At 43.3% G+C, this 26,829-nt stretch overlaps 1 protein-coding gene across 1 annotated transcript in view; it reads left to right on the top strand.

Annotated features, from left to right (window-relative positions):
* Nucleotides 1-26,829, top strand: part of sgk2a (serum/glucocorticoid regulated kinase 2a) — a 49,637-nt gene extending 22,808 nt beyond the window's left edge. Inside the window, exons 6-13 of the mRNA XM_068048841.1 lie at nucleotides 3,299-3,430; nucleotides 7,408-7,520; nucleotides 7,615-7,651; nucleotides 7,739-7,825; nucleotides 8,440-8,535; nucleotides 14,109-14,264; nucleotides 23,351-23,440; nucleotides 26,575-26,829. Coding sequence (XP_067904942.1) covers nucleotides 3,299-3,430; nucleotides 7,408-7,520; nucleotides 7,615-7,651; nucleotides 7,739-7,825; nucleotides 8,440-8,535; nucleotides 14,109-14,264; nucleotides 23,351-23,440; nucleotides 26,575-26,733 — 870 coding nt within the window. The 3' untranslated portion in view covers nucleotides 26,734-26,829. The remainder of the gene's footprint in view (nucleotides 1-3,298; nucleotides 3,431-7,407; nucleotides 7,521-7,614; nucleotides 7,652-7,738; nucleotides 7,826-8,439; nucleotides 8,536-14,108; nucleotides 14,265-23,350; nucleotides 23,441-26,574) is intronic.

Below are 26,829 nucleotides of genomic sequence, written 5' to 3'. Positions count from 1 at the left end.
CAGTCACAGAGAATGTAGCCCATGACTTCAGTTAGGGCCAAATTGGTGCTGTGGTGGGGCAGACACCTGACTGGGGGGATTCAAATAAGGGGTTGCGAGAAACAGATGTAGATTTGGGGGACATCAATATATTTAATGACTTTGGAAAGGAAAGAGAGGTTGGAGATGAGATGGGAGTGAAATTCCTCTTCTTGCTATTTTAATGGAAGCACTAACCCATCAATTTGATAGAAGTAATGTTTGTATAATAAGATCACCAAAGTCATTATCTACTCTGTTGTCTTTGAAACACACCTGGCCTGTCACTGTACTAAGCAAAACTTGCAAAATTAGTAAGCAAGAAAGATTTACCTTGCATAGTCCCTTTCATGGCCTCAGAACATCTCAAAGGGTTTTACAGCCAGATCCCACAAACAGTATTCTGATAATGACCAGATAATCTGTTTAGTGATGTTGGTTGAGAAGTAAATATTGGCTGGGACACTGGAGAAGAACACACCTGCTCTTCATAGAATTATAGAAAGGTCAATTATGCCTGTGCTGGCTCTTTGGTAGAGCTGTTCAATTAATCCCACTCCCCTGCTCTTTCCCCATGGCCCTCTAATTTTTTTCCCTTCGGTATGGTGCCATGGATTCTTTTATATCCAACTGAGAGAGCAAACGGAACCTCAGTTTAGTATCTCACCTGAAATATAGCACCTATGACACTGCAGCACTCCCTCAGTACTGCACAAGTGTCAGCCTACATTTTGTGCTCAAGTCTCTGGAGTTGAACCCACCACCTTCTGACTCAGAGGTGAGAGTTCTACCCACTGAGCTACAACTATCCTTTTATGTTGGGGTAAAGTTACTGTAAAAGGGAAAATGTGACTGGTAATTAATACTAAAGATTTTTCATGGCTTGAACTGCAAGCAGTTAGGTACACTGAAGCTGGAATAAATTTGGTATGAATTCTCATGAATATAAAATTAGAAATATGTACATACGAACTAGAAGCAGGAATAGGCCACTCGACTCCTCGAGCTTGCTCCGCCATTCAGTAAGTTCATGGCTGAACCATTTACTCCATATTTCCACGTACCCCTGATAACCTTTCACCCCCTCGCTTATCAAGAATCTATCTACTTCTGCCTTAAAAATATTCAAAGACTCTGCTTCCACTGCCTTTTGAGGAAGAGAATTCCAAAGACTCACCACCCTCTGAGAGAAAAGATTTCTCCTCATTGGTGTCTTAAATGGGCGACCCCTTATTTTTAAACAATGACCCCTAGTTAGAGATTCTCCCACAAGGGGAAACATCCTTTCCACATCCACCCTACCAAGACACCTCAGGATCTTATACGTTTCAATCAAGTCGCCTCTCACTCTTCTAAATTCCAGTGGATACAAGCCTAACCTGTCCAATCTTTCCTCGTAAGGCAGCCCACCCATTCCAGGTATTAGTCTAGTAAACCTTCTTTGTACTGCCTCCAATGCTTTTACATACTTCCTTAAATAAGGAAACCAGATGTGGTCTCACCAATGCCCTGTATAGCTGAAGCATAACCTCCCTACTTTTGTATTCAATTCCCCTCAGATAAACGATAACATTCTATTAGCTTTCCTAATTACATGCTGTACCTACATACGAACCTTTTGTGATTCATGCACGAGGAAACCCAGATCCCTTTGCATCTCAGAGCTCTGCAATCTCTCACCATTTAGATAATATGGTTCTTTTTTAATCTTCCTGCCAAAGTGAACAATTTCCCACTTTCCCACATTATACTCCATTTGCCAGGTCTTTGCCCAATCACTTAACCTATCTGTATCTCTTTGTAGCCCCCTTATGTCCTCTTCACAAGTTACTTTCCTACCTTTGTGTCATCAGCAAATTTAGCAACCATACCTTCGGTCCCTTCATCTAAGTCATTTATATAAATTGTAAAAGGTTGAGGCCCCAGCACAGATCCCTGTGGCACTCATTACATCTTGCCAACCAGAAAATGACCCATTTATGCCTACTCTCTGTTTCCTGTTAGCTAGCCAATCTTCTATCCATACCAATATGTTACCCCCTACACCATGAGCTTTTATTTCTGCAATAACCTTTGATATGGCACCTTATCAAATGCCTTCTGGAAATCTAAGTGCAATACAACCACCAGTTCCCCTTTATCCGCAGCACATGTAACTCCTTCACAGAACTCCAATAAATTAGTTAAACATGATTTCCCTTTCACAAAACCATGTTGACTCTGCCTGATTACTTTGATTTTTTCTAAATGCCCTGCTATAATGTCTTTAATAATAGCTTCTAACATTTTCCCTAAGACAGATGTTAAGCTAACTGGCCTGTAGTTTCCTGCTTTCTGTCTCCCTCCCTTTTTAAATACAGGAGTTACATTTGCTATTTTCCAATCTAACGGAACCTTCCCCGAATCTAGGGAATTTTGGAAAATTAAAACTAACACATCAGCTATCTCACTAGCCACTTCTTTTAACACCCTAGGATGAAGTGCATCAGGACCCGGGGACTTGTCAGCCCGCAGCTCCAACAATTTGTTCAATACCACTTCCCTGGTGATTGTTATTCTCTTGAGTTCCTCTCTCCCTTCCATTTCCTGACTTACAGCTAATACTGGAATGCCACTTGTATCCTCAATAGTGAAGACCGATGCAAAATATCTGTTCAATTCATCGGCCATCTCCTTATTATCAATTATTAATTCCCCAGACTTAATAGTACCAATGCTCACTTTGTTAACTTTTCTTTTTTAATTATCTATAGAAACTCTTACTATCTGACTTTATATTTCTAGCTAGCTTTCTCTCATACTCTAATTTTACCTTCCTTATCAATCTTTCAGTCATTCTTTGCTGTTTTTTATATTCTGTCCAATCTTCTGACCTGCCTCCCATCTTTGCATAGGTTTTTCCTTTAAGTTTGATATTATCTTTAACTGTTTTAGTTAACCACGGATGGCAGTTCCCACCCTTGGAATTTTTCTTTCTTGTTGAAATGTATCTATTCTGTGTATTCTGAAACATCCCCTTAAATGTCTGCCACTGCATCTCTATTGACCTATCCCTTAACCTGATTTGCCAGTTCACTTCCGCTAACTCTGCTTTCATGCCCTCATAATTGCTCTTATTTAAGTTTAAAATGCTAGTCTTGGACCCACTCTTCTCGCCCTCAAACTGAATCTACCCAGTAAAAGTAAAAAGTACACTGTTTTAAATGTACTGACTAAAGATGTATGAATCTTTTCTCCGTGGTTGCTTGTTCAGATTCTAATTGTACCTATTTTATATTAGCAAAAGAACATTATGGCTGAACGCAATGTGCTACTGAAAAATCTCAAGCATCCTTTTCTTGTTGGGCTGCACTACTGTTTTCAGACAACAGAGAAACTCTATTTTGTCCTCGACTATGTGAATGGTGGTGAGGTGAGTGGCTGGCCTACTGTGGACTGTGATTCCCTAAGACTGCAGTCGCTTCATGAACTTTACATCCTTAAATCTAGTACCTATTTCCTTGCTTTTGTCTCTTTACTTCCTTGGTCTCATATTATTTGTGCTGCTATCTATGGCTTTGCAACTCACATAATACTGTAACAGCATTGTACATTATGGGCACAATACTTCTATCCATGGCCTCTTGAATGGACTGGAGAAAACGCTCTTCAGCACTGTTCAAAGATGGCACTTTTGGCTTCAAACAGTTATTTCCTTGAGTTACAAAAACAAAGTGAGTAGTAGACTCCATGAAGTGTATGTTTCCTTTATCAGGACATCTTCGGAATGAAGACAAAGACACAGTGTGGTTCCATTTTTTGAGCAGATATTGACAGGGGTGTTGCCAACTTGTAGCTTAAAATGGGGTCTGATAGCATTTATATGGAACCATTCTGCGCTCTCACTTCCGAGAAATATTACGTATTCCCAGTACAAGCAAACCACTTGCCGAGTATAGTCTAATAATAGGTAATGTTAGAGAGGTGTCTTTCATGTTCACTTGACCCAATTGCCATTGCTAGGACTACAGACCTTGCCAACTGAGGTCCTGGAACAAATCTTTGCACCTAGAGAAACTTGGAAAAAGAATGTGACTGGTCAGTGAAATGTGTGTGTTCCGCCTTGGGGAAAAAAATTAAATCTATATTGCACCTTTAGCGTAGAATGTGTTTCAAGGAGAGTATTAAAGGAAGAGAGGAAGGAGAGGAAGTGGAGAGGTGGAGGTATTTAGATAGGGAATTCTGAGCTAGACTGAAAGCAGCATTGCCAATGGTAGGGCAAAATGATGGAGAATGACAAGAGGCCAATTGCAGGAACAGAGAGTTCAGGGAAGGTTCTAAGGTTGAAAGAGGTCACAGAGATACGAAATAGCAAGGTAGTGGAAGGATTTAAATACAATTAGAATTTTGAACCTGAGGCATTGGGGGACCAGGACCTAACTTAGGTCATGGTGGGGGCGGGCTGGGGGGAGGCAGGGGTCATAGAGTCATAGGCTGGAATGTTTCAGGACCCAGCAGGAAAGGGGAGGTGGAACTGGAAGCAGGAGGCGAAAGCCTGAATGAACGATGCCCATGGAACAGACACTGCTGGTCTGACTGGGCCACCCTGCCACTGGCTGCTGCAATGCGGCCCACCCCACCCGCCGCCACCACCACCCCCCCCCCAGGCCCCTGTCATGATCCCCTGCCAGGACCACAATGGCATCAAGTGGGGCTCAAGCCCAGATCAATGACTTCCCAACTCCTTCCTACCTACAAATGAAAAGTGCCTTACTCCACAGTGCCGAATGCAGCAATGGTGACAGTTGCCGCCCTTCAAAACCTGCCGAGGCTCCGCCCCACTGTGTTCTTCATGCGCTTACCATTAAATCCAGAGGGGCCTGTACAGTCGCAGTCTACTGTCTCAAACGGTTGTCAATTGCTCATTTTGAAAACGCGAGCGACATCCCCATGCGGCTTCTCGTCCGCCACTCGTAAAATGTGGCCCTGGCATGATGATGTCGGAAGGCCAACCTGACGTCACCCCACACAATTTTACAGCCCCACCTACCGCCCCACCCACATCCAATGCCGTCCATTTTGGAGGCCTAAAATCCTGACTATAGAGTAATTACAGCACAAAGGTAGAAGGAGGCCTTTTGGCCCGTCTAGTCCATGCCAGCTCTCTGTAGAGCAATCCAGTCAGTCCCATTGCCCCACTTTAACCCCATAGCCCTGCAGGTTTTTTTTCCTTCAAGGGCCCATTCAATTTCCTTTTGAAATCATTGTTCATCTCCACTTCCACCACCATCATAAGCAGCAATTTCCAAGTCATTACCACTCGCTGCGTAAAAAAGTTCTTCCTCACATCCCCCCTGCATCTCTTGCCCAAAACCTTAAATCTGTGTCCCCTAGTCCTTGTACCATCAGCCACTGGGAACATCTTTTCTTTGTCTACCTTATCTAAATCTGTCATAATCTCATACACCTCTATCAAATCTCCCTCAACTTTCCTTGCTCCGAGGAGAACAACCACAGCTTCTCCAACCTAACCTAGTAGATGAATTCCCTCATCCCTGACACCATTCTGGTAAATCTCCTTTGCACCTTCTCAAGGTCCCTCACATCTTTCCTAAAGTGTGGTGACCAAAACTGAATGCAATACTCTAGTTGTGGCAGAATCAGAGCTTTATAAAGATTCAGCATAACTTTATACTCAATAACAGCATAACTCAATACCTCTATTTATGAAACCAGTGAAAAAACTCTGGAAGGGTTGAAAGGTGTGGGATATTATTCCCTGTAACTGATGGTTAATTCTGCAAGGACCTGGTTAAATTTGGAAAAGATCGAACAAGTAGTGGGATAGATTCAAACCTCCACAGTGCAACCTTAAGGGAGTTATTGTCCGTTGCCTTAAACACTCAGCTACAACTATATGCTTGTATTTAGATTGAACATTCATAGCTGAAATCTATGCATACTGCTCTTACACCAATGTAAAACAACTTTCATTTTGTACGTGCTAAGATATTAATTCAGCTTTTTTTACAATGAGCTGGATTTTACAGGGTTCCTGATGTCGGGCTCCATGATAGGGGGGGCAGTGGGGGTGGTGGCAGGAAGATCGTTCCGGCAGTGGCCTGCCATGGAGCCTGATGCCAGGAGGGCCAGGACCAATCCAGCTGCGGCGAGACAGCAGCCCCCCTCCTGCACCACCTCCCCCCTACCCCCGCCCCCGCTGCTGGGCGACTGGACCTGGCTTACCATATTGAAATGAGTACAATTCATACATTTAAACAAACTTACCAGCAATTCTACGGTCGGGCTGCGATCTTCAGAGCAGCAGTGGGCCCTCCCGCGCCTTCACGTTCCCATCTGGAAAAAAACAGGTGCCACAGGGGGAAGGGAGGAACATGAGATTTTTAGTGCGGGGCTTGGGGGGAACAGGGTCATTCGTGTAGGGGATGGTGGGAGGGGGTGAACTGATAAGTTTGTACAGTTTGCGGGGCAAAGTCATATTTGTAAGGTAAGTATTTTCGGGGGGAAGGGCAAATACTTAATTTTATTGTTATTGGGGGGTGGGAAGGGGGTGACAGAATTGTGATTGTAACAGTGGGGGGTGTTGTATGATTGTCTTTAAGAGTGATATCCCTTTACGATCTTGGTATACTAATGAGTTATGTGCCAGGATGCAGTCATGTGACTACAAGCAAGAGGCACTCTGTAACTGTAATACCCACAGTAAGGTCCTATAAGTAGTTAGCTCTGTACTGTATATAATAGTTAGTTGTTTAATAAACCTGTTTTGAGATCTTCAACCAACTGGACTCCAGGCATCTCATTTATGTTGCATCAGACAATATAAAAAGAACTCATTATATGGTGGCAGTGGTGGGATACGAACTCATGCCCCGAAGAGACTGGACTCATTCCAGGGGGGTGGTTCCCTTTAAAATTTTAAATTAGCTGGCAGGGCTGGTTGCACTTTAAAAATTGATGTTGATAGTGATTTTATTCAACCCACATCATTAGCAAAACAGTTACAATGCAGTTTTAATAATAAACTAAAATCCGAAGAATCTCTTTATCGTAACTTTACTAGCTAGCTGGGTCCTACTGATCAGACTCAGGGGAAGGGGAAAGTAAGGAGCAGGCCAAAGCAATGCAGTTCTTCCAACATCTGGAAGATTGGGGAAATATTGGAAAGACCTAGTTGGTAAAAGTTCACAATATTCTAGGAAGGAGACCATGCTCAAGGGAAATTCTTCTTGCTGAGGTGTAGGTTATGTTCTATAGACACTGACTAGTTTCTCCACGGCATTTTGATCCAGAGAGCCACCAGTGGAAACTTCATGTAATGCTACATAATTGACAGAAAATAAGTCTTGACACATTACAGCTACTGAGTAATGGTTTCTAATTTTGCAGCTTTTCTTCCATTTGCAACGAGAGCACACTTTTCCAGAGCCTAGAGCTAGATTTTATGCATCAGAGGTGGCCAGTGCTATAGGATACCTGCACTCGCTCAACATTGTTTATCGGTGAGTTCTGCTATAAAGGGATGTTTTCAGTAATTTTTTAAATAAAATTCCAAAGCCTCTATTGTTGAATGTTAGATCTCACTTTGTATTCCAGGGATTTGAAGCCTGAAAACATTCTCTTGGATTCTCAGGTATTATTAACAATCTTCCCAGGTTTTTTAAATAAAAAAGAAATAGTTGCAGAACCCTGTTAATGACTGAATTTTGTTATATTTCAGGGCCATATTGTACTGACAGACTTTGGGCTTTGTAAAGAAGTAATAGAACCAACAGGAACAACCTCTACTTTCTGCGGGACCCCCGAGGTAAGTGTGTGACTACTAGGTTCATATTTCATTTGGCCTGTAAGGGCTCAATAAGTCAAAGCAACCTGTGAAGAAAGAACAAATAAAGTCTAGTAATGTAAATTTGGGCATCCAACCTGCAAAGTATATTTATTTTTCGGCAAAGTTTAAGTCAAATATTTTTCACATTTCTCTCTATAGGGTTTACTATGTGTTACACAGTGGCACCAACCCTTTTCTCCTCTGTCTCTAAAACTAAGAGCTGAATCTGGTCTAGTGCCTTGTATTTCATTGCTCCGGTATATTGTGCCAATTGCAGTATTGGTCATACTCGTAACAGTGGAGAACGGGCACCTAGGATTTTATACCTAATTGTCTCATTGAGAGTACAGGAATATTGCAGTTCAAGGCATGAGTATTCATGGGTGATGACCAACTTCCCACTGTTGCTCAAATTTCTAATTGGTGGGAGAAAGTTAATGGAATACTTTTTGTTTGGTTTACTTTTGTTCTTGTGCAGTGATTAATGCACTTTCAGGTGGTTATTGCTTCCATTTAATGCTCACAAGCAATGAATTTTCACAGCACAGAAAAATTTCATAAGCACTCATTCTAAATGCATTTTGTTTTACCAGTATCTTGCCCCAGAAGTGCTAGAAAAGCAACCATATGATCGGACTGTTGACTGGTGGTGCTTTGGGGCAGTCCTCTATGAAATGTTGTTTGGAATGGTAAGTAACAAACTAGCAACCTGCTACCTGAGCCAGAAATCTATACCCAAACTCAATGTAGTATTTAAGGATATTTTTACATTTTTGCAGAATCAATATGATATCAAACAACATATTTCCTGTGGACTTCAGATCATTTAACAATTGTACATGATATTGAGGTATAAGTTGTCTACTTGTGACACTAGGGGCTGAATTTTGAGGCCTGCAGCCTGGTTGAAATGGAGCAATATCGCCCCAAAATGGTGAGGAATGACATACAACCCAATTCTATGTTCTTATGCCCATGTTAATTTTACCCCAGACCTACCACTGGTAGGGTTGCCAACTCTGATCGGAGGCATTCCTGGTGGTTTGATGATGTGACATTCTGACCACATGGTTTCTGACCATGTGATACTCAATCACATGATATCAGGTCCCAAGAATTCTACAGATGTTATTGCACATACCTTGTAAAGGTTGGGTCCTTTGTTGTCGAGTATTTTTGCTGCAGCAGCTGTTGTATGCAAAGTTCCAAAAACCAGGGGGCCATCCTTGAGCAGGCAAAGAGGGGAAGCTGAGCGCAGGGAAGAGTGGAAACTCAGATTTCCCCTATAACTAACAGTAATAAAATAACTCACTGGTAGTCTATATTTAACTTACAGTAATAATGTCCCAACCTTTAATTATTAGTAGTCCTATAACGTGCTAATATTTACCCTGAAACCATGACCATAATCCCCTTCATTGCTCAAGATGCGATCAGGCTCCCGTCAGCCAATTTTAACAGGCCCGATCTCTCACCCTATACCTTGTCTCAGGTTCTGTGTGATGGTGGCAGCTCAGATCTGGGAGCCTCAGGCAGAGCTGATCTGTACTCAAAATTCACATTCCAAAACCGGGTGGCACAAACCAATTTGAACCAAACCAAGAGATCACACATAGGCAGCAGGCTCAGCATTTGGGGCACTTCTCACAGGTCACATCGTCCTAAACTCAACTCAGCCCCAAAATTTCGAAATCACTCCCTGAGTTTGGGCTCAATAAAGGAACGTTTTCATAAAATTATAGAAATTACAGCCCAGGAAGAGGCCATTTGTCCCCCTGTGCTGGCACTTTCTCCCATAACCCCATTCCTCACGCCTCCGTGATCTGTTTATATTCCTCATTTTCAAATATTTATCCCATTCCCTTTGAAGTGAAATGTTAGTCCTAACTCAATTGTCACATGTGGTGAAGTAGCCCATGGTCTAATAGCCCTCAGTTCAAGAATTCTCCTGCTCCCTTCACCCTTGTTTACTGATTCCCAGTTCCCCATTCACGCACCAATGGAAATATTTCACTATTTACCCACAGTAAGGTCTTTGGGTTTCACGTACCTCTTTACACTCTTAGTACTGCTCCCACTCACTACCTTGCTGCTACTGCTGCTCCCGACTCCGTGGAAAACGCTGGTCCCCACCCCCCTCCTCGCTCAACCCTGCCCCCAATCCGTTAATTACCCTTCTCTCCACTTGAGCCCCCAATACCTAATCTCCATCATTCCTCCCAATTTCCCTTTCACCTACCTTGTATCTCTCCCTGAGCTCCCATTCCAGACCATTTTCAATGAGCCCCCATTTCCCAGTCAACTTCTCTTCCACCTGCCCCCATTTTCCCAGTCTCCCTCAATTCCCTTAACCTTCATTTGCCCAGTCTCCCTCTTCTCAAGCCCCCATTCCCCAATCTCCCCCACAATTTTCAGAACTCTCACGAGTGCAGGAACTCTCTGAATGTTGACACCCACAATTCCTGATTACCGCCCTCTGCCAGTTGCACTCTCAGGGTTGTGCCTTTCTGCAGCAGGGTTAGGTGACATTACCAAGCCTGAGGCTTTAACTGTAGTCAGCATCATGGAGTGGGAGAGGTGGAGGGGGGCAGTGGTCATACTGTGGTAGGGTATTTAAATAGCTGATCTCCCAGGCTGCTGAAGGCACAACTCAGGAGAGGTACCCGATTCCAGGAAACTCCTGGTTATTCCGGGAGGGTTGGAAACCCTAAACACGGGGCCAGAGCATCCCCTGAGTCAGGCAGTAGGTTTCTTTAAAATGCAAGCTGGGGTCCTATGATGTACATACGACCCTGACTTCTTTCTGTTGAGAGAAATAGTCAGAGCATGTGCTGCACACGCTCCAGCAAGCTTGATTGGTGTCGCAGCTGAAAAGGCCCTGCAAAAGTAAGTTTCAGATTTTTGTGGGGCCAGGAGTAGCATGAGTGCTCATCTCCTCCCCTTGACCAGCCCACTGCCCACAACCAGATCTACCTCCAGCTGCCAGATTACCACAGCAAACCAAAGTCAGCCTCGCTTGAACTTGCAGAAGTTTACACATAGTTTACTGATTAAAAAAGAGTTGACTGAGAGTATGTTTTCCCTTGTGGGGGAATCTAGAGCTGGGGGGTACAGTTTGAAAATAAGGGGTTTGCCTTTTTAGATAGAGATGAGGAGGAATTTCTTCTCTCAGAGGGTCATTAATCTTTGGAATTCTCTTCCCCAGACAGCAATGGAGGCTGGGTCATTGAATATATTAAAGACTGTGTTAGACAGATTTCTGATCTACAAGGGAGCCAAGAGTTATGGGGGGCCATCAGGAAAGTGGTGTTAGGGCCACAATTAGATCAACCATGATCATATTAAACAATGGAGTAGGCTTGAGGGGCCGAATGGCCTACTCCTGCTCCTATTTCTTATGTTCTTGTGACTGAAGGTTTCTGTTTTTAACTTCCTGTTTTCACAACCTATGAGGACAGTCAATGCCAGACAACCCCTACTAACAGCACAGAATCAAGGATCTCTGAGTACAGTGGGTGTGAGGTGTTTATTGATTAGAGACAGGCTGCCGCGGAACGCTCCATCCAGTTGGACTGTGCCGTACCACCTATCCTTCGTGGAACAGTTTCTGCTGCAAAACACCTTTGACCACCGATCCATCAGGCAGTGGTCTGCACGGAATTTCCTCAAGGCCCTACGGGAAAAGGAGACGGTGGATCCTGTCGGATGGTTCCCTGAGCAGACCGCCAAAGTCATTTGGCGGAATGCCTCATCACCAGAACTTTCAAACAAGCACCAAGATGTAGCTTGGCTGGTGGTGAGAAGAGCCCTCCCGTCAGATCCTTCCTGCACGCCCGAAGTCTCACTCCCTCCGGACAATGCCCTCGCGGCGGCTGTGGTGGGGAAGAGACGATTGCCCACCTCCTTCTGGAATGTGTCTTTGCAAAGCAGGTGTGGAAAGAGATGCAGTGGTTTTTGTCGAGGTTCATCCCAAGCAGCTCTGTAACACAGGAGTCTGTGCTCTATGGGCTGTTCCCAGGGACGCACACTGAGATAAACATCAACTGCTGCTGGAGGACTGTCAATTCGGTGAAAGACACCCTTTGGTCTGCCCGAAACTTGCTGGTCTTTCAGCGCAAAGAGTTGTCCACGACCGAATGTTGCAGACTGGCACATTCCAAGGTCCAGGACTACATGCTGAGGGACGCACTAAAGCTTGGGGCAGCCGCAGCAAAGGCTCAATGGGGAAAGACCACTGTGTAAGGTCCCCCCACCAAGCTGAACGGAGGGGCTGTATCCATGGAAAACCCCTCGAACTGTATCGGGAAAATTTTCGTTTGCTGTAAAATGTAAAAATGTATATGGCATGACAAATGAAATGGAAGGGTTGTGAGGCAACTCATGATTGTATTGAAGGAAACTAATCTCCTTTGCACTGTTCGTATTTTTTGACTTGGTGCTGTTTGAAACTGTTCGGTAATGTATTTTTTACAGATTTTTATGAATAAGGTATATTTTGGAAATAAAAAAAACAGGCTGTTAAACTGATTATTGTTTGTGGTCTTTGGGGAAACAATGCTTAACCTATTAGCATTTTAACCACCCAGCATAATTGACAGGGCCATTAACCGGGTCTGTCCTATTTCATGCAATTCTGCTCTCATCCCTTCCCCTCCCTCCCAGAAACATGATAGGGTTCCCCTTGCTCTTACCTTCCACCCCACCAGCCTCTGTATTCAACAGTTCTTTCTCCGCCATTTCTGCCACCTCCAACATGATGTCACCACCAAACGCATCGTCCACTCCCCCCAACCCCCTTCAGCATTCCGAAGGGACCGTTCCTTCCTTGATACCCTGGTACACTCCTGGGTCACCCCCAATAACCTTCCCCTTTCTACGGCACTTTTTCACTCAGTGTAAGTGAATGAATTTTGAGTGAGTTAAAATCTGGCCCTTTAATTATGTTTCTCCCTCTATAGCTACTGCCAGACCTGCTGAGTATTTCCAGCATTTGCTGTTTATATTTCTGATTTCCAGCATCCACACAGTATTTTGCTTTTGCGTTGTTGTAACATTTTAACTACCTTCATCTCTGTACTCTGTCTTTAAACTTCTGTGAATACATTTTTCTCTAAAATCCTAAAAGTTAAATTGTAACTTTTCTAAATTCTGTAAGAAAAATGGCCAAAAATCACAACATGGAGCCCAATTTTAACTCAGTGCAAGTAGATGGGTTTTAAATGAGTTAAAACCTCATCCATGACATGTATCTATGACAGATATAAAGTATAGAATGACAATAGACTGTCTGGCCCATCCCTACTCCCTTCAATAGACCATTTGGAACTTGCACTTAGTAAATCTCTTGTATGAACTACAGAGCCAAAAGTAAAAATTTTGAATTTTCTTCCTCTCTCAAAACCGTAATTCACCCAAAATTGCATGCCAATATAACATTCCAATCTACATTATTTGAATATGACAGTTGTGTTGTGTAAATGGATGCCATATTTCCTGTACCAGCGTAAGTTAATTTAATTTTATTCCGCATAAAATTCTATCGTGCCTTGTCATCTATTGATTTATCTAGGTGCCTTTACACTGCTGTAATTGTCTTGCTCTGCCCTGCAACCCTATCACACAGCTTGATGTCATCAGCAAATGTTGATAATTGCTAGAAGTATCTTCCTGCATATATTTCATGAACAGTATAAACCTCAAGAGATCCAGTAAAACTCAAGCCACTGTTTCTCCCTACTCCCCCGTCTCACTCAAAGAGCCTCATGCTGATTTCATGGGCTTTTGCCCAGAAATCAAACTTGGAATATTCTAGTTTCTAAATTTCAGTAACACATTAAAATCATGGAAGAAACTGTGAGTGAGAGAGAGAAAGAAAGAAGAAATTTAGAGGCACAATAGGTGATGGTCCCAATACTGTGAATCAATTTACATTGTGATATTAAATACTGTACAAATAAACTGAACATTTCTGACTACTCTCTTTAGTATTGTGATAATGGTAACAATGAGGAAACATTGTTAGAAGACTCAAGTCATATTCTGGTAGTTTGAAACTTTATACAATACATAGCAGATAGATATGTAGATAACAAATTTGGGTCTGAAAAGAAGTTTAAAATGAACAACAGACTTCTAACTTTATTTTTTCCTTGTGCAAGGTTCTCTTGAGTCAAGTCTAAATTGTAAATTTGAGACTGATACAGGCTTATTTCCACCAAAGATTTGATCCATGAGTTAATGTTTCTTTCTTTTATGTGGACAGCCACCCTTTTACAGTCGGGATGTAGCTGAGATGTACAATAACATTGTCCAGAAGCCGCTCCACTTGCCAATGAGAATGTCAACTGCTGCTCATGATATTCTGACGGGACTTCTACAAAAAGATCAAAAAAGAAGATTAGGAGCTGAAGCAGATTTTGTATGTTTGCATTTAGTATATGACTGAACACTAAACACTGGATTATTATAAGGATACATTACACTGTTTAGAAAGAATGCTAATTTGAGACAGTGTGCTGTGAGTGAGAGATCATGCTTAACTAATTTATTGCATTTCTTTTGGAAAAAATGACAAACCTAGTAGATAGGAGAGAGACAGTGAATGTTATTTACCTGTATTTCAGAAGGGCATTTGACACTGTGGAATAGATGTAATGTATTAAAATGAAGAGGCAGTTGTTAGGTTGGCAGATTTTATGGTCTGAATTTTCGCTTCAGGGGAGCAAAACAGGAGTTGGGACTGTTTCCAGGTCCCAAACCTTCCCCGGCAGGAAACAATCACTCTTTGGAATTTTGACCAGGACGTCCCCTTATTTGGCATGGAGACAGGTTCCCTTTCCAATTAAGGGCAATGGACAGGCTCTCAAAGCTAGAGGCCTTCCAGCTTGACCAGGAGCGGTAGCCTGCAATAGATAATAAGTGACTGAGAGGATGCTTCATCAAGGAGGCACCCTCTCCAACTTTTTTTAAAATTTAAATAAATAAGCAAAAAAAGCATTCAGGCCACCACTGTGGGTGGGGGCATCCCTCTACAAGGTGGCCTTTGCCAACACCCATACATGTAACCCAGCCTGGGCACCCCGGCCTGCCGCTGGATGCACACCTCCAGACAATTAAACTGCCCCACATCGCATCAGGAAACTGGAGGCCGACTAGAAAATCCCAGTTGGCCTCCTTTATCCCCAGTTAACAAGCCTCTTAATGAGCCTAATTGGCTATCCCCCTCAGGGGTGTGGGTAGCCCTGCCGGTCCCAAACCTTCCTTGGCAAAAATGGCCGGCACTGGGAATGGGGTTGGCAGTATTTTCGGGCCCTGTCTGCCTCCATTCCCAACTTTGGTGGGGCCTGAAAACTCTTCCCTATGAGTATTAATGAATGGGCATGTATCTGATTGGCAGCCAGTTAACCTGTGGAGCACCACAAAGTTCAGTGTTGGGGCTACTGTTTTTTTTATAAATGATTGAAAGTAAGGAATTGTGTCCAGGATTCCAAATAATGAGCTGTGGTAAATGATAAATATCAATGCACACAAATTCAAAAGGGTCTTGCCTAGCTTCAACAGTGGGTGAGGAAATGGCAGATGCAATTTAATACAGGAAAATGTGATATTTGGTAGTGGGAAGTTGATGTGGATTATGTGCTAAATTGGAATGTAGTTCAGAAGCAGGACAACAATCTTGGGATTTTAGTGGATAGGTCACTAGAAACATCAGCACAAAAAAGCAAATAGGATGTTGGGATGCATAGCAAGTGGTACACATATAAATCCAGAGAGGTCATTTCAAAACTATATTTGGTCATGGTGAGACGACATCTGGAATACTGTGTGCAATTGTGGTCTCCATATTTAAGGAAGGATATACTTGCATTGGAGGCAGTACAACAAATATTCACTAGATAGGTCCCTGGGATTACAGGGTTGTCCTACGATGAGAGACTGCTTAAATTGCGCCTATATTCTCTGGAGTTTAGAAGAATGAGAGATGATCTCATTGAAACATTCAATTTTATGAAGGGGTGTGACAGGGTAGATACTGAGACATTGTTTCCCCTGGCTGAGGAATCTAGAACAAGGGGGACAGTTTCAGGATAACAGGCTGATCATTTGGGACTGAGATGGGGTGAAATTTCTTCACTTAAAGGGTTGTGAATCTTTGGAATTCTCTACCCCAGCAGGTTGTGGATTGCCCTCATTGAACATATTTAAGGCTGAGATAAACAGGTTTTTTGGTCTCTAAGGGAATCAAAGGGTTTGGGGAGCGGGCAGAAAAATGGAGTCGAAGCCCAAGATCAGCCATGATCATACTGAATGGTGGAGCAGGCTCGACAAGCCATATGGTCGACCCCTGCTCCTACTTCTTATATTCTTATGTCAAACCTTTTGAAAGGAGGTTTATAGCTAGTTTCTGTGGAAGTGAAAGGAGAGATGGGGAGAGACTGAATTTTAATCTACCTGGATTTCAAGAAAGCATTTAACACTGTTCCAGCTAATAGTATAGGCACAGCTAAACTTCAGTTACCCCAGCAGAAGATCAGCCAGGATTTCAGGTCATTTTTGTTGAATTAAATGAGGCCTGTGATGAAAATGTGGGCTAGTCCTATATCAAGTAATCAAATTTCTACTAATTGTAGTGTTACGTGGAGAAGCTGGGGCTGTTCTCCTTGGAGAAGATTAAGAAGAGATTCGATAGAGGTGTTCAAAATCATGAGGGGTCTGGACAGAGTAGAGATGGAGGGACCCCCACTTGGGTCTGCACGTTGTCACAGAACTATTTTTTTTCTGCTCCCCTGATTAACAGTGTGCCTTTAAGACTCTATTTAAAAACAGCATGCCTTTAAAAATTACAAGGCACAGTGTCCCAGCTGCACCTGCTTCTAGGCCACAGCAGGAGAGAGAGGTCACATGGTGTACTGTAACAATTTAACTGTGTGTAAAAATCGGCTGAAACCAGTTTTGAGAGACACCAATGAAGCAGTCTACTGAAAAAATGAACTGTCTATTTCTCAGAAATTCTAAAAGGAGCTACAGGCCAAGTTAATTGCATAATCAGGAAAAAAACTTTTAAAGAGACCATTTGTATTGCTGGAGGTAGCAAAATTCCTTTTCTTTACTTCCAATCTAATAGTCTTTGCTTCGAGATTGACTCTCTTCTGACTGATTATGTTTTCTGGAATTCACAGTAAAGTTTTTCCCAAAAGACTGCCGATTTTTAAAAATTCAAGTAGACCTATTGCTCTGCTCATCGTTGAAAGAACTGTGTGATGCCTGCTGCAGCCGAAGTGCTTTGAATGCCTAGCTACTAAGAGACTGTTTCATCAAATCCGCGTGGAGACTCCGAGTGGCATCTGATTATTTTTACACTTGGATACCTCACCCATCAGGAACATAACCCACAAAGACTAACAACCCAGTTATTTATTTATCCTTAAGAAACCGCTAATTTTTAAAACATCATATTTTTTAAAAACAGTTAACCGTTAGTTTTTGAGTGTATGTGTGTGAATGGGGGAGTTAGATTAAAATAAGAAGTTATAAGGTCTTTAGACATAGGTTTATCTTAATCTTCTCTTCTTCTTCTTTGGCCTCCTTGTCTCGAGAGACAATGGGTAAGTGCCTGGAGGTGGTCAGTGTTTTGTGAAGCAGCGCCTGGAGTGGCTAGAAAGGCCAATTCTAGAGTGACAGACTCTTCCACAGGTGCTGCAGATGAAATTGGTTGTCGGGGCTGTTACACAGTTGGCTCTCCCCTTGCGCTTCTGTCTTTTTTCCTGCCAACTGCTAAGTCTCTTTGGCTCGCCATACCTTAGCCCCGACTTTATGGCTGCCCGCCAGCTCTGGCGATCACTGGCAACTGACTCCCACGACTTGTGATCAATGTCACAGGACTTCATGTCGTGTTTGCAGATGTCTTTAAAGCGGAGACATGGACGGCTGATGGGTCTGATACCAGTGACGAGCTCGCTGTACAATGTGTCCTTGGGGATCCTGCCATCTTCCATGTGGCTCACATGGCCAAGCCATCTCAAGAGCCGCTGCCTCAGTAGGGTGTATATGCTGGGGATGTTGGCCGCCTCAAGGACTTCTGTGTTGGAGATACGGTCCAGCCACCTGATGCCAAGGATTCTCTGGAGGCAGTGAAGATGGAATGAATTGAGACGACGCTCTTGGCTGACATACGTTGTCCAGGCCTCGCTGCCGTAGAGCAAGGTACTGAGGACACAGGCTTGATACACTCGGACTTTTGTGTTCCGTGTCAGTGCGCCATTTTCCCACACTCTCTTGGTCAGTCTGAACATAGCAGTGGAAGCCTTTCCCATGCGCTTGTTGATTTCTGCATCAAGAGACAGGTTACTGGTGATAGTTGAGCCTAGGTAGGTGAACTCTTGAACCACTTCCAGAGCGTGGTCGCCAATATTGATGGATGGAGCATTTCTGACGTGCTGTCCCATGATATTCGTTTTCTTGAGGCTGATGGTTAGGCCAAATTCGTTGCAGGCAGCCGCAATCCTGTCGATCAGTCTCTGCAGACACTCTTCAGTGTGAGATGTTAATGCAGCATCGTCAGCAAAGAGGAGTTCCCTGATGAGGACTTTCCGTACTTTGGTCTTCGCTCTTAGATGGGCAAGGTTGAACAACCTGCCACCAGATCTTGTGTGGAGGAAAATTCCTTCTTGTGAAGACTTGAACGCATGTGAGAGCAGCAGGGAGAAGAAGATCCCAAACAGTGTAGGTGCGAGAACATAGCCCTGTTTCACGCCACTCGGGATAGGAAAGGGGTTTGATGAGGCGCCGCTATGCTGAATTGTGCCTTTCATATTGTCATGGAATGAGGTGATGATACTTAGTAGCTTTGGTGGACATCCGATCTTTTCTAGTAGTCTGAAGAGACCACGTCTGCTGACGAGGTCAAAGGCTTTGGTGAGATCAATGAAAGCAACGTAGAGGGGCATCTGTTGTTCACGGCATTTCTCCTGTAGCTGGCGAAGGGAGAAAAGCATGTCAATGGTAGATCTCTCTGCTCGAAAGCCACACTGTGCCTCAGGGTAGACGCGCTCAGCCAGCTTCTGGAGTCTGTTTAAAGCGACTTGGGTGAAGACTTTCCCCACTATGCTGGGCAGGGAGATTCCACGGTAGTTGTTGCAGTCACCGCGGTCACCCTTGTTCTTATAGATGGTGATGATATTGGCATCGCGCATGTCCTGTGGTACTGCTCCCTCGTCCCAGCACAGGCAAAGCAGTTCGTAGAGTGCTGAAAGTATAGCAGGCTTGGCACTCTTGATTATTTCAGGGGTAATGCCATCCTTCCCAGGGGCTTTTCCGCTGGCTAGAGAATCAATGGCATCACTGAGTTCCGATTTTGTTGGCTGTGCGTCCAGCTCATCCATGACTGGCAGAGACTGGGCTGCATTGAGGGTGGTCTCAGTGACAACATTTTCCCTGGAGTACAGTTCTAGGTAGTGCTCCACCCAGCGGTCCATTTGCTTGCGTTGGTCAGTGATTGTGTCCCCTGATTTAGATTTGAAAGGAAAGAAGGTACCAGCCCTTCGATTTGCAAGCTGGAATGTCAGAACTGTATGTCCCAGCCTGTCGGAAGACCTTACACAAATCAACGATTCTCGGAAGACCGCCATCATTAACAACGAGCTCAGGAGACTCAATGTGGACATTGCAGCACTTCAGGAGACACGCCTCCCTGTGAGCAGATCTCTAAGAGAGTAAGACTACACCTTCTTCTGACAGGGTAGGGATCCTGAAGAACCAAGACAGCATGGAGTGGGCTTCGCCATCAGAAACTCTTTGCTCAGCATGATAAAGCCACCCTCAAATGGCTCAGAACACATACTGTCCATTCGACTGTTCACTGCCTCTGGTCCAGTACACCTACTCAGCATCTATGCTCCAACACCCTGCTCCCCACATGAAACTAAAGACCAGTTCTACGAGGAACTCCATAATATCATTAGTAGCATCCCCAATACCGAACACCTGTTCCTGCTGGGGAACTTTAATGCCAGGGTTGGGGCCGACCATGACTCATGGCCCTCCTGCCTTGGGCGCTATGGCATTGGAAGGATGAATGAGAATGGACAGAGACTGCTTGGGTTGTGTATCTATCATAACCTCTGCATCACCAACTCATTCTTTCACACTAAACCCTGTCACCAGGTTTCTTGGAGGCACCCAAGATCACGTCGTTGGCACCAGCTGGACCTCATCGTCACAAGGCGAGCCTCTTTAAACAACGTTCAAATCACACGCAGCTTCCACAGTGTGGACTGCGACACCGACCACTCCCTGGTGTGCAGCAAGGTTAGACTCAAACCAAAGAAGCTGCATCACTCCAAGCAGAAGGGCTGCCCGCACATCAACACGAGCAGAATCTCCCATCCACAGCTGTTACATAGCTTTCTAAATTCACTTGAAAAAGCACTTCAAAACATTCCTACAGGGGATGCAGAGACCAAGTGGGCCCACATCAGAGACGCCATCTATGACTCAGCAATGAGCAACTATGGCAAACGCGTGAAGCGGAATGTAGACTGGTTTCAATCTCACTTTGAAGAGCTGAAACCTGTCATAGCTGCTAAGCGCATTGCACTGCTGAACTACAAGAACGCCCCCAGCGTGTTAACATCCGTAGCACTTAAAGCAGCCAGAAGCACTGCACAAATAACAGCCAGGCACTACGCAAATGACTACTGGCAACACCTATGCAGTCATATTCAGCTGGCCTCTGACACCGGAAACATCAGAGGAATGTATGATGGCATTAAGAGAGCTTTTGGGCCAACCATCAAGAAGATCGCCCCCCTCAAATCTAAATCAGGGGACACAATTTATCTTAATAGTGTTTAAGATTTCGTTTTAATAAATAGTTAATTTGTTGTTGTCTAAAGATAGCTGGTTTGGTCTGTTTTATTCTGGGGGCTATTAGAGTGTTTAATTTAGCTGTGTTTCCAGTTGGATGGGAAAACTAAAAATATGCTGCAACCTGTGGAGTGATGGGACTGAATTGACAGTGCATTGCTCCCGCCTCAGTCGTAACAACGCGTCAGAATCCAGAAGCTTGGCCTTGCTGTTGTCGAGAAACTCAAGCTTAAAACCACAGATGGGGAGGGGCTTGTCGCATGACAGTCACTCAGTCATTCAAGCATAGTCGTTAGCAGTATTTCTTCTTGCTAAAAGAAAAAGAACAAGCCATTCCCTTAAACTTCCTGGGTCTTGGTTCTTGCTGGGATGAGCAGACATTTCGTCTCCCTCCTCACAGCCCTTGCAATGTGGGATACAGTGTTGCAAATTAGGTGGCCATCTTAAGCTGCTAGCAAATTCATCTTTTATCTGTTCCTTTAAAAATGTCTTTAAAAAAAATAAATTCAGATCTCCAGTCAATGGATTAAAGAAAATTATCATTCAACAAAGCAAGTTGATGTGACAGACTGGATAATTATCTAAAGAGAAGATTTGCAGGGCTACGGGGGAAAGGGAGGGGTGTGTGGGACTAGATGAGTTGCCCTTGCAGAGAACCAGTACAGACACGATAGGCCAAATGGCCTCCTTCTGTGCTGTAACAATTCTATGATTCTATGTTAGTTTGGCTCCCTTGGTAGGTCTCAGAAAACTGTAAGTTCAAGCCCTACTTTCGGAACTCAACACACAATCCTGGCTGGCACTTTAGCACTGAGGGAATGCTGCATAGTTGGAAGTGCCGTTGTTTGGACAGTTGTTATGCCTAGGCCTAGCTGTCTATTCAGGTAGATGTAAAAGAACATATAGCACGAATCAAAAATAAAAGTAACGCATTCACCTGGTGTCTTAGCGACTATTCATCCAGCAGTCAATACCACCAAAGCAAATTAAATGATTGTTTACTTTATTTGCTATTTACAGAATATTGCTGTTGTGCAAATTGGCTACAATAACCACAGTGACTGTACTTCAAAATAATTAATTTGGTTATGAAGTGCATTGGGATGTTCTGACCACATGAAAGGTGTTATTAGATCACAACATAATTTATGAGCAGGAACACACTCCATCCATTTCAGTTCATCCAGAGAGGTGCTTTTGCACCACTGTTGCATTTAGTTGTTTCAGGGTTCTCGCATTTACTCCTTTATCTGGAAATTCATTCCACGTATTAATCGCTGTGTATGAAGAAGATCTTTATCCCAGTCTTAAATTTGGCTTCTATTAGTTTTGAACCTGTAATGAACCTGTCATAATTTACTTTGAAGTAATTTTCTGGATTTATCCCTGCCATATTGTTGACTTTGTTTATATATCTCTAAAAGGTCACCTGTCAATACACCTTCCTCAAGGCTAAAACCCCCAAATTTCTCCACCTTTCCTCATAACCCAATCCTCTAACAGTAGGGATCAACTTTTTTGTCTCTGCTGTGTATTACTTCCAGTGTTGGAATGCCTCCCCATGTCACCTACCAGGACTAAACACTGTAGGCAGGTGCAGTCTAAGCAATGTACAATTCAGTTTTAGCATAATTTCTTTGCTTTGCACTTTTCTATTTTAGCCACATAGTTTAGCATTTTATTAGCTTTGTTAATGGCTGTTCTACAGCAGTTGGATGTATTTGAATGTCAAGTCTAGTAAGACCCGAGTGCCTTTCAACTTTACCACTATTTCAACTCAATTGATGGACTATGTTTGTATCCCATTTTTCCTTCCTACGTGCAGTATTTTCCATTTGTCTGCATTAAGTTTCATCAGCCATTTTCTGCCAATTTAAATATATTTGTCTCTTACTGTAATTTCCCCTTGCCATCCTAGATTGGTATCTGCAAATTTGACCAATTTGCATGGAATTTCTGAATCAAAATCATTGATGTAAATTGAAGACATAGCAGTCACAGTGCCAATCCTAGGGTAACCCACTCAGTACTTTATACCCCTAAAAATTAGCTCCTGTGAAATTCGGTTTCTTTTGGCATAAAAACCTTGAGATAGCTGTTCCTCTTTAGTTCACTCAGTGCAGTTGTATTTCCAGACCATTGTGATGAGAATGGACTTGCATGAAAAGCTCAGTGAGAGTTTCACGTTAAAGAGCTCTGAAAAAGGGACTGCAAGAATCTCAGAAAACATTTAAAGTATCAGAGTCAAGTGCTGCTCATTTAACTTGCTTTGGTGCATAGTGCTTTTTGTTAATAAACAAGTCTCCCCTGAAATGTATGGTCTATCAGTGTAGTATTTCTATACCTTTTGGAGAAATTGGGAATATTTCTTGGGCGCCCCATAAACAGGTGGATTGTTATCCCTGAGGCATGCTACAGCTCATTCACTACTTACATAAGGTTAAGATTCAATTTATAGCATCCTCAATCATACTTATGGATAATGCTTTTTACAATGAGCACACGCAAAGTATTGCATAACAGCCCTAATCGTATCAAGGCCTATAATCCAAAAAGCATAATTTTCATTTCAAGCTCTAGAATGAGGCATGAGCAAATGACATTATTTGATTAACTTTACTGTATTTTCTCCTATCATAGCTTGATATAAAAAAACACATATTCTTTGCATCCATCAACTGGGAGGATATCTACCACAAGAGAATTACTCCACCATACAATCCTAATGTGGTAAGTTTTTGTTTTTCTGTTGGTTTTTATATTTGTTTGGCTGTACATTTTGTTGTGTGGCATTTTACAAGAGGATACAATGCTGTAGTGAAATTTGCTTGCATTGTTGAAAAATCTTGAGTGGTGGTGCATAATTTATGACCCAGGGACCTACTAACATTGGCCATAGAGATAGTCGAACAGGTGCATTTGGGTCTGATCTATATTGCATGAGGTGAAGTCGGGTTGCTGTTCTTGTGTCTGGGTGTAGTTCATGTCTTTACTTTCCTGGCAGCTCATCATATGTATCAGGGTTGTTCAACATACGGCCCACTGGCCAGGATCCGGCCCACTAAAGGTTTCCATCCAGCCGAGGATGTAAACTGTACCTAGGCCGTTCCTCATCCTCGCCAGGGGTCTGTGACTAGAGCAGAGAAATTTCCCACTGGCTTCTTCTTGCAGACCGGCCTTTAAAACAAAGTCGCAAGTCAGTTCACAGCTGTCAGGTGTTGACATGGGGAACAGCTGTTTCCAAACTTCGGACAGATTCGGGGTTTTCCAGCGGGCTTGAAAAAAAAAGTCAGAACCCGCCGGAAAACCCCTAATCTGTCAGAAGTTGGGAAATGGCTGTTCCCCATGTCAACACCTGTCAGCTGTGAAACTGACTTGAGACTTTTAAAAAAACTGACCAACCATCTGCTGAGCATTACCGCTCTTTGCAACTGTCAAGAGAGGGACTGAGAGGGACAGAGGGACAAAGAGAGTTGGGGGGGGGGGGGGGGATAGAGAGCAAGAGAGTGGGACAGAGAGAGAGAGACAGAAAGGGGGGATAGGGAGAGAGGGGGACAGAGAGAGGGGGGTCAGCGAGAGAGAGAGAGGGGGAACAAAGAGAGAGAGGGAGGGACAGCAAGAGAGGGGAAAGGGAGTGACAGAGAGGGAGGGGGAGGGACAGAGAGAGAGGGAACAGAAATAGAGAGATGTAACAGAGAGAGAGGGGGAAGAGAGGGGACAGAGAGAGAGAGAGAAGGGGACAGAAGAGGGGGGGAGACAGAAAGGGGGATAGAGAGGGGGAACACAGGGAGGGAGAGAGAGAGATCAAGATCACTCCTAACAGATGGACATCTATCCGGAATACTACACATCACTACAAGTTGTGGGCAAACATTGACTACTTGTGCAAGCAGAAAAATGCCAGGTATCTCACTAAATCAGTGCCCAACATAGTGAAGAGAAGGTAAGTGAATAAATTAGTATTTTTATTTAAAGCTTCTTCACAAAAATGTAGATTTGTTGTGGTTTTGATTCATAGTAAGATAAATTTTTAATGCCTTTATCTTTCTGAAATTGTCTCACCGGCCCCCTATGTAAGACAAAAATTGTAATATAGCCCCCCCACGTAAAAAGTTTGGACAGGGTACATTTTAATGTTTGTGATGGGCAAAATTGTTGCATGGAACAGGATGAGGCCACTTGCTGCTTTTCAAACTTTAGGTGAAAGTTGAATCAAACTCATTCCAAATGACATATGCCTATAGAGGTTTTCCAAATGGGCGGTGCAGTGGTTAGCACCGCAGCCTCACAGCTCCAAGGACCCGGGTTCAATTCTGGGTACTGCCTGTGTGGAGTTTGCAAGTTCTCCCTGTGTCTGCGTGGGTTTCCTCCCACATCCAAAAGACTTGCAGGTGATAGGTAAATTGGCCATTGTAAATTGCCCATAGGTGATAGGGAATATGGGATTACTGTAGGGTTAGTATAAATGGGTGGTTGTTGGTCAGCACAGACTAGGTGGGCCGAAGGGCCTGTTTCAGTGCTGTATCTCTAAATAAAAAAAATAAAAATGCTTTGCAAATGCTAAGGGATGTACCTTCTCACTTTTAACAGTAAAATTTCCATAGGGAGAAGGATACTTTCCCAACCTTGGGAAATTTCTAGTAAGTGAATCAGTATATCTGATGAGATCAAGAAGTCAGTCAAGGCTTTTGTGACATACCAGACACCTGTTCAGGTTCATTTGATTTTGGAGTACGATCAGCATGCTGTGGTGTGCCTGACTGGCCAGAATATCTCTATCATTTATCTGCTAGGAAAACTGGAAATTTATGGAATTTTGGTATTGATTAAAAAAATGCACTTCTTGCTGCATATGGTTTGTAAGGGCTTATCTCTAGACTTCATTCCATTCCTTCTGTTACCCAAGGAGACACTTACAGGCTCTCTTTAAAATATATAAAGATTTAAATTGCATAGCAAAATTCAAGGTGAGGTCAGGAGAAAGAAAAACTGCATGTAAATCAGCATTAACCAATGACAGGTGTGGGGAAATTAGAATTAGAAGAATTAGAACATTACAGTGCAGTACAGGCCCTTCGGCCCTCGATGTTGCGCCGACCTGTGAAACCATCTGACCTACACTATTCCATTTTCATCCATTTGTCTATCCAATGACCACTTAAATGCCCTTAAAGTTGGCGAGTCTACTACTGCTGCAGGCAGGGCGTTCCACGCCCTTACTACTCTCTGAGTAAAGAAACTACCTCTGACATCTGTCCTATATCTATCACCCCTCAACTTGAAGCTATGTCCCCTCGTATTTGCCATCACCATCCGAGGAAAAAGACGCTCACTATCCACCCTATCTAACCCTCTGATTATCTTATATGTCTCTATTAAGTCACCTCTCCTCCTCCTTCTCTCCAACGAAAACAACCTCAAGTCCCTCAGCCTTTCCTCGTAAGACCTTCCCTCCATTACCAGGCAACATCCTAGTAAATCTCCTCTGCACCCTTTCCATAGCTTCCACATCCTTCCTATAATGCGGTGACCAGAACTGCACGCAATACTCCAGGTGCGGTCTCACCAGAGTTTTGAGTAGGAGGAAGGTGGAGGAAAAGCATCACTGTGCAAAAGTGCAGTTTTGAGTATTTTTTTTAAGGTCTGGTAGAACAGTGTAGTGAGCTTTACCCCTGGCTAGTCCAGACAATATATGACCTGCTACACATAAAGAGACCCAAAGTATTTTCATCCCCAGAATAGTTGTGCCTCTCTGTGAACACAGGATAAAAGAAATCAACTTACCAACTTTTCTTAAATTTAAATTTAGATAAGTGCATTGGGGAAAAAAACTAGCTTCACAATTTCTTTGTTTCTTTTTTCAGGCTGGCCCTGGTGATCTACAGCACTTTGATCCCGAATTCACACAAGAAATTGTCCCTAGTTCTGTGGGACGCATTCCTGATTCTACCATTAACAGTCCAACTGCGACAAGTGCATTTCTGGGATTTTCCTATGCTACTACAGATGATAATTTAAGATGATAACTAAGTATTTAGTTGAACTGAGGAACTTAAATAGACACTACTACCAGAGAGAAGATAATGTTACTAAAACTAAATGGCTTCAGCAAAAAAAGC

This window comes from Heterodontus francisci, chromosome 16, assembly GCF_036365525.1.
Source record: "Heterodontus francisci isolate sHetFra1 chromosome 16, sHetFra1.hap1, whole genome shotgun sequence".
Lineage (NCBI taxonomy): Eukaryota > Metazoa > Chordata > Chondrichthyes > Heterodontiformes > Heterodontidae > Heterodontus > Heterodontus francisci.
The sequence above is the reverse complement of the archived record's forward strand: the minus strand, read 5'-3'. Positions and strand labels throughout refer to the sequence as shown.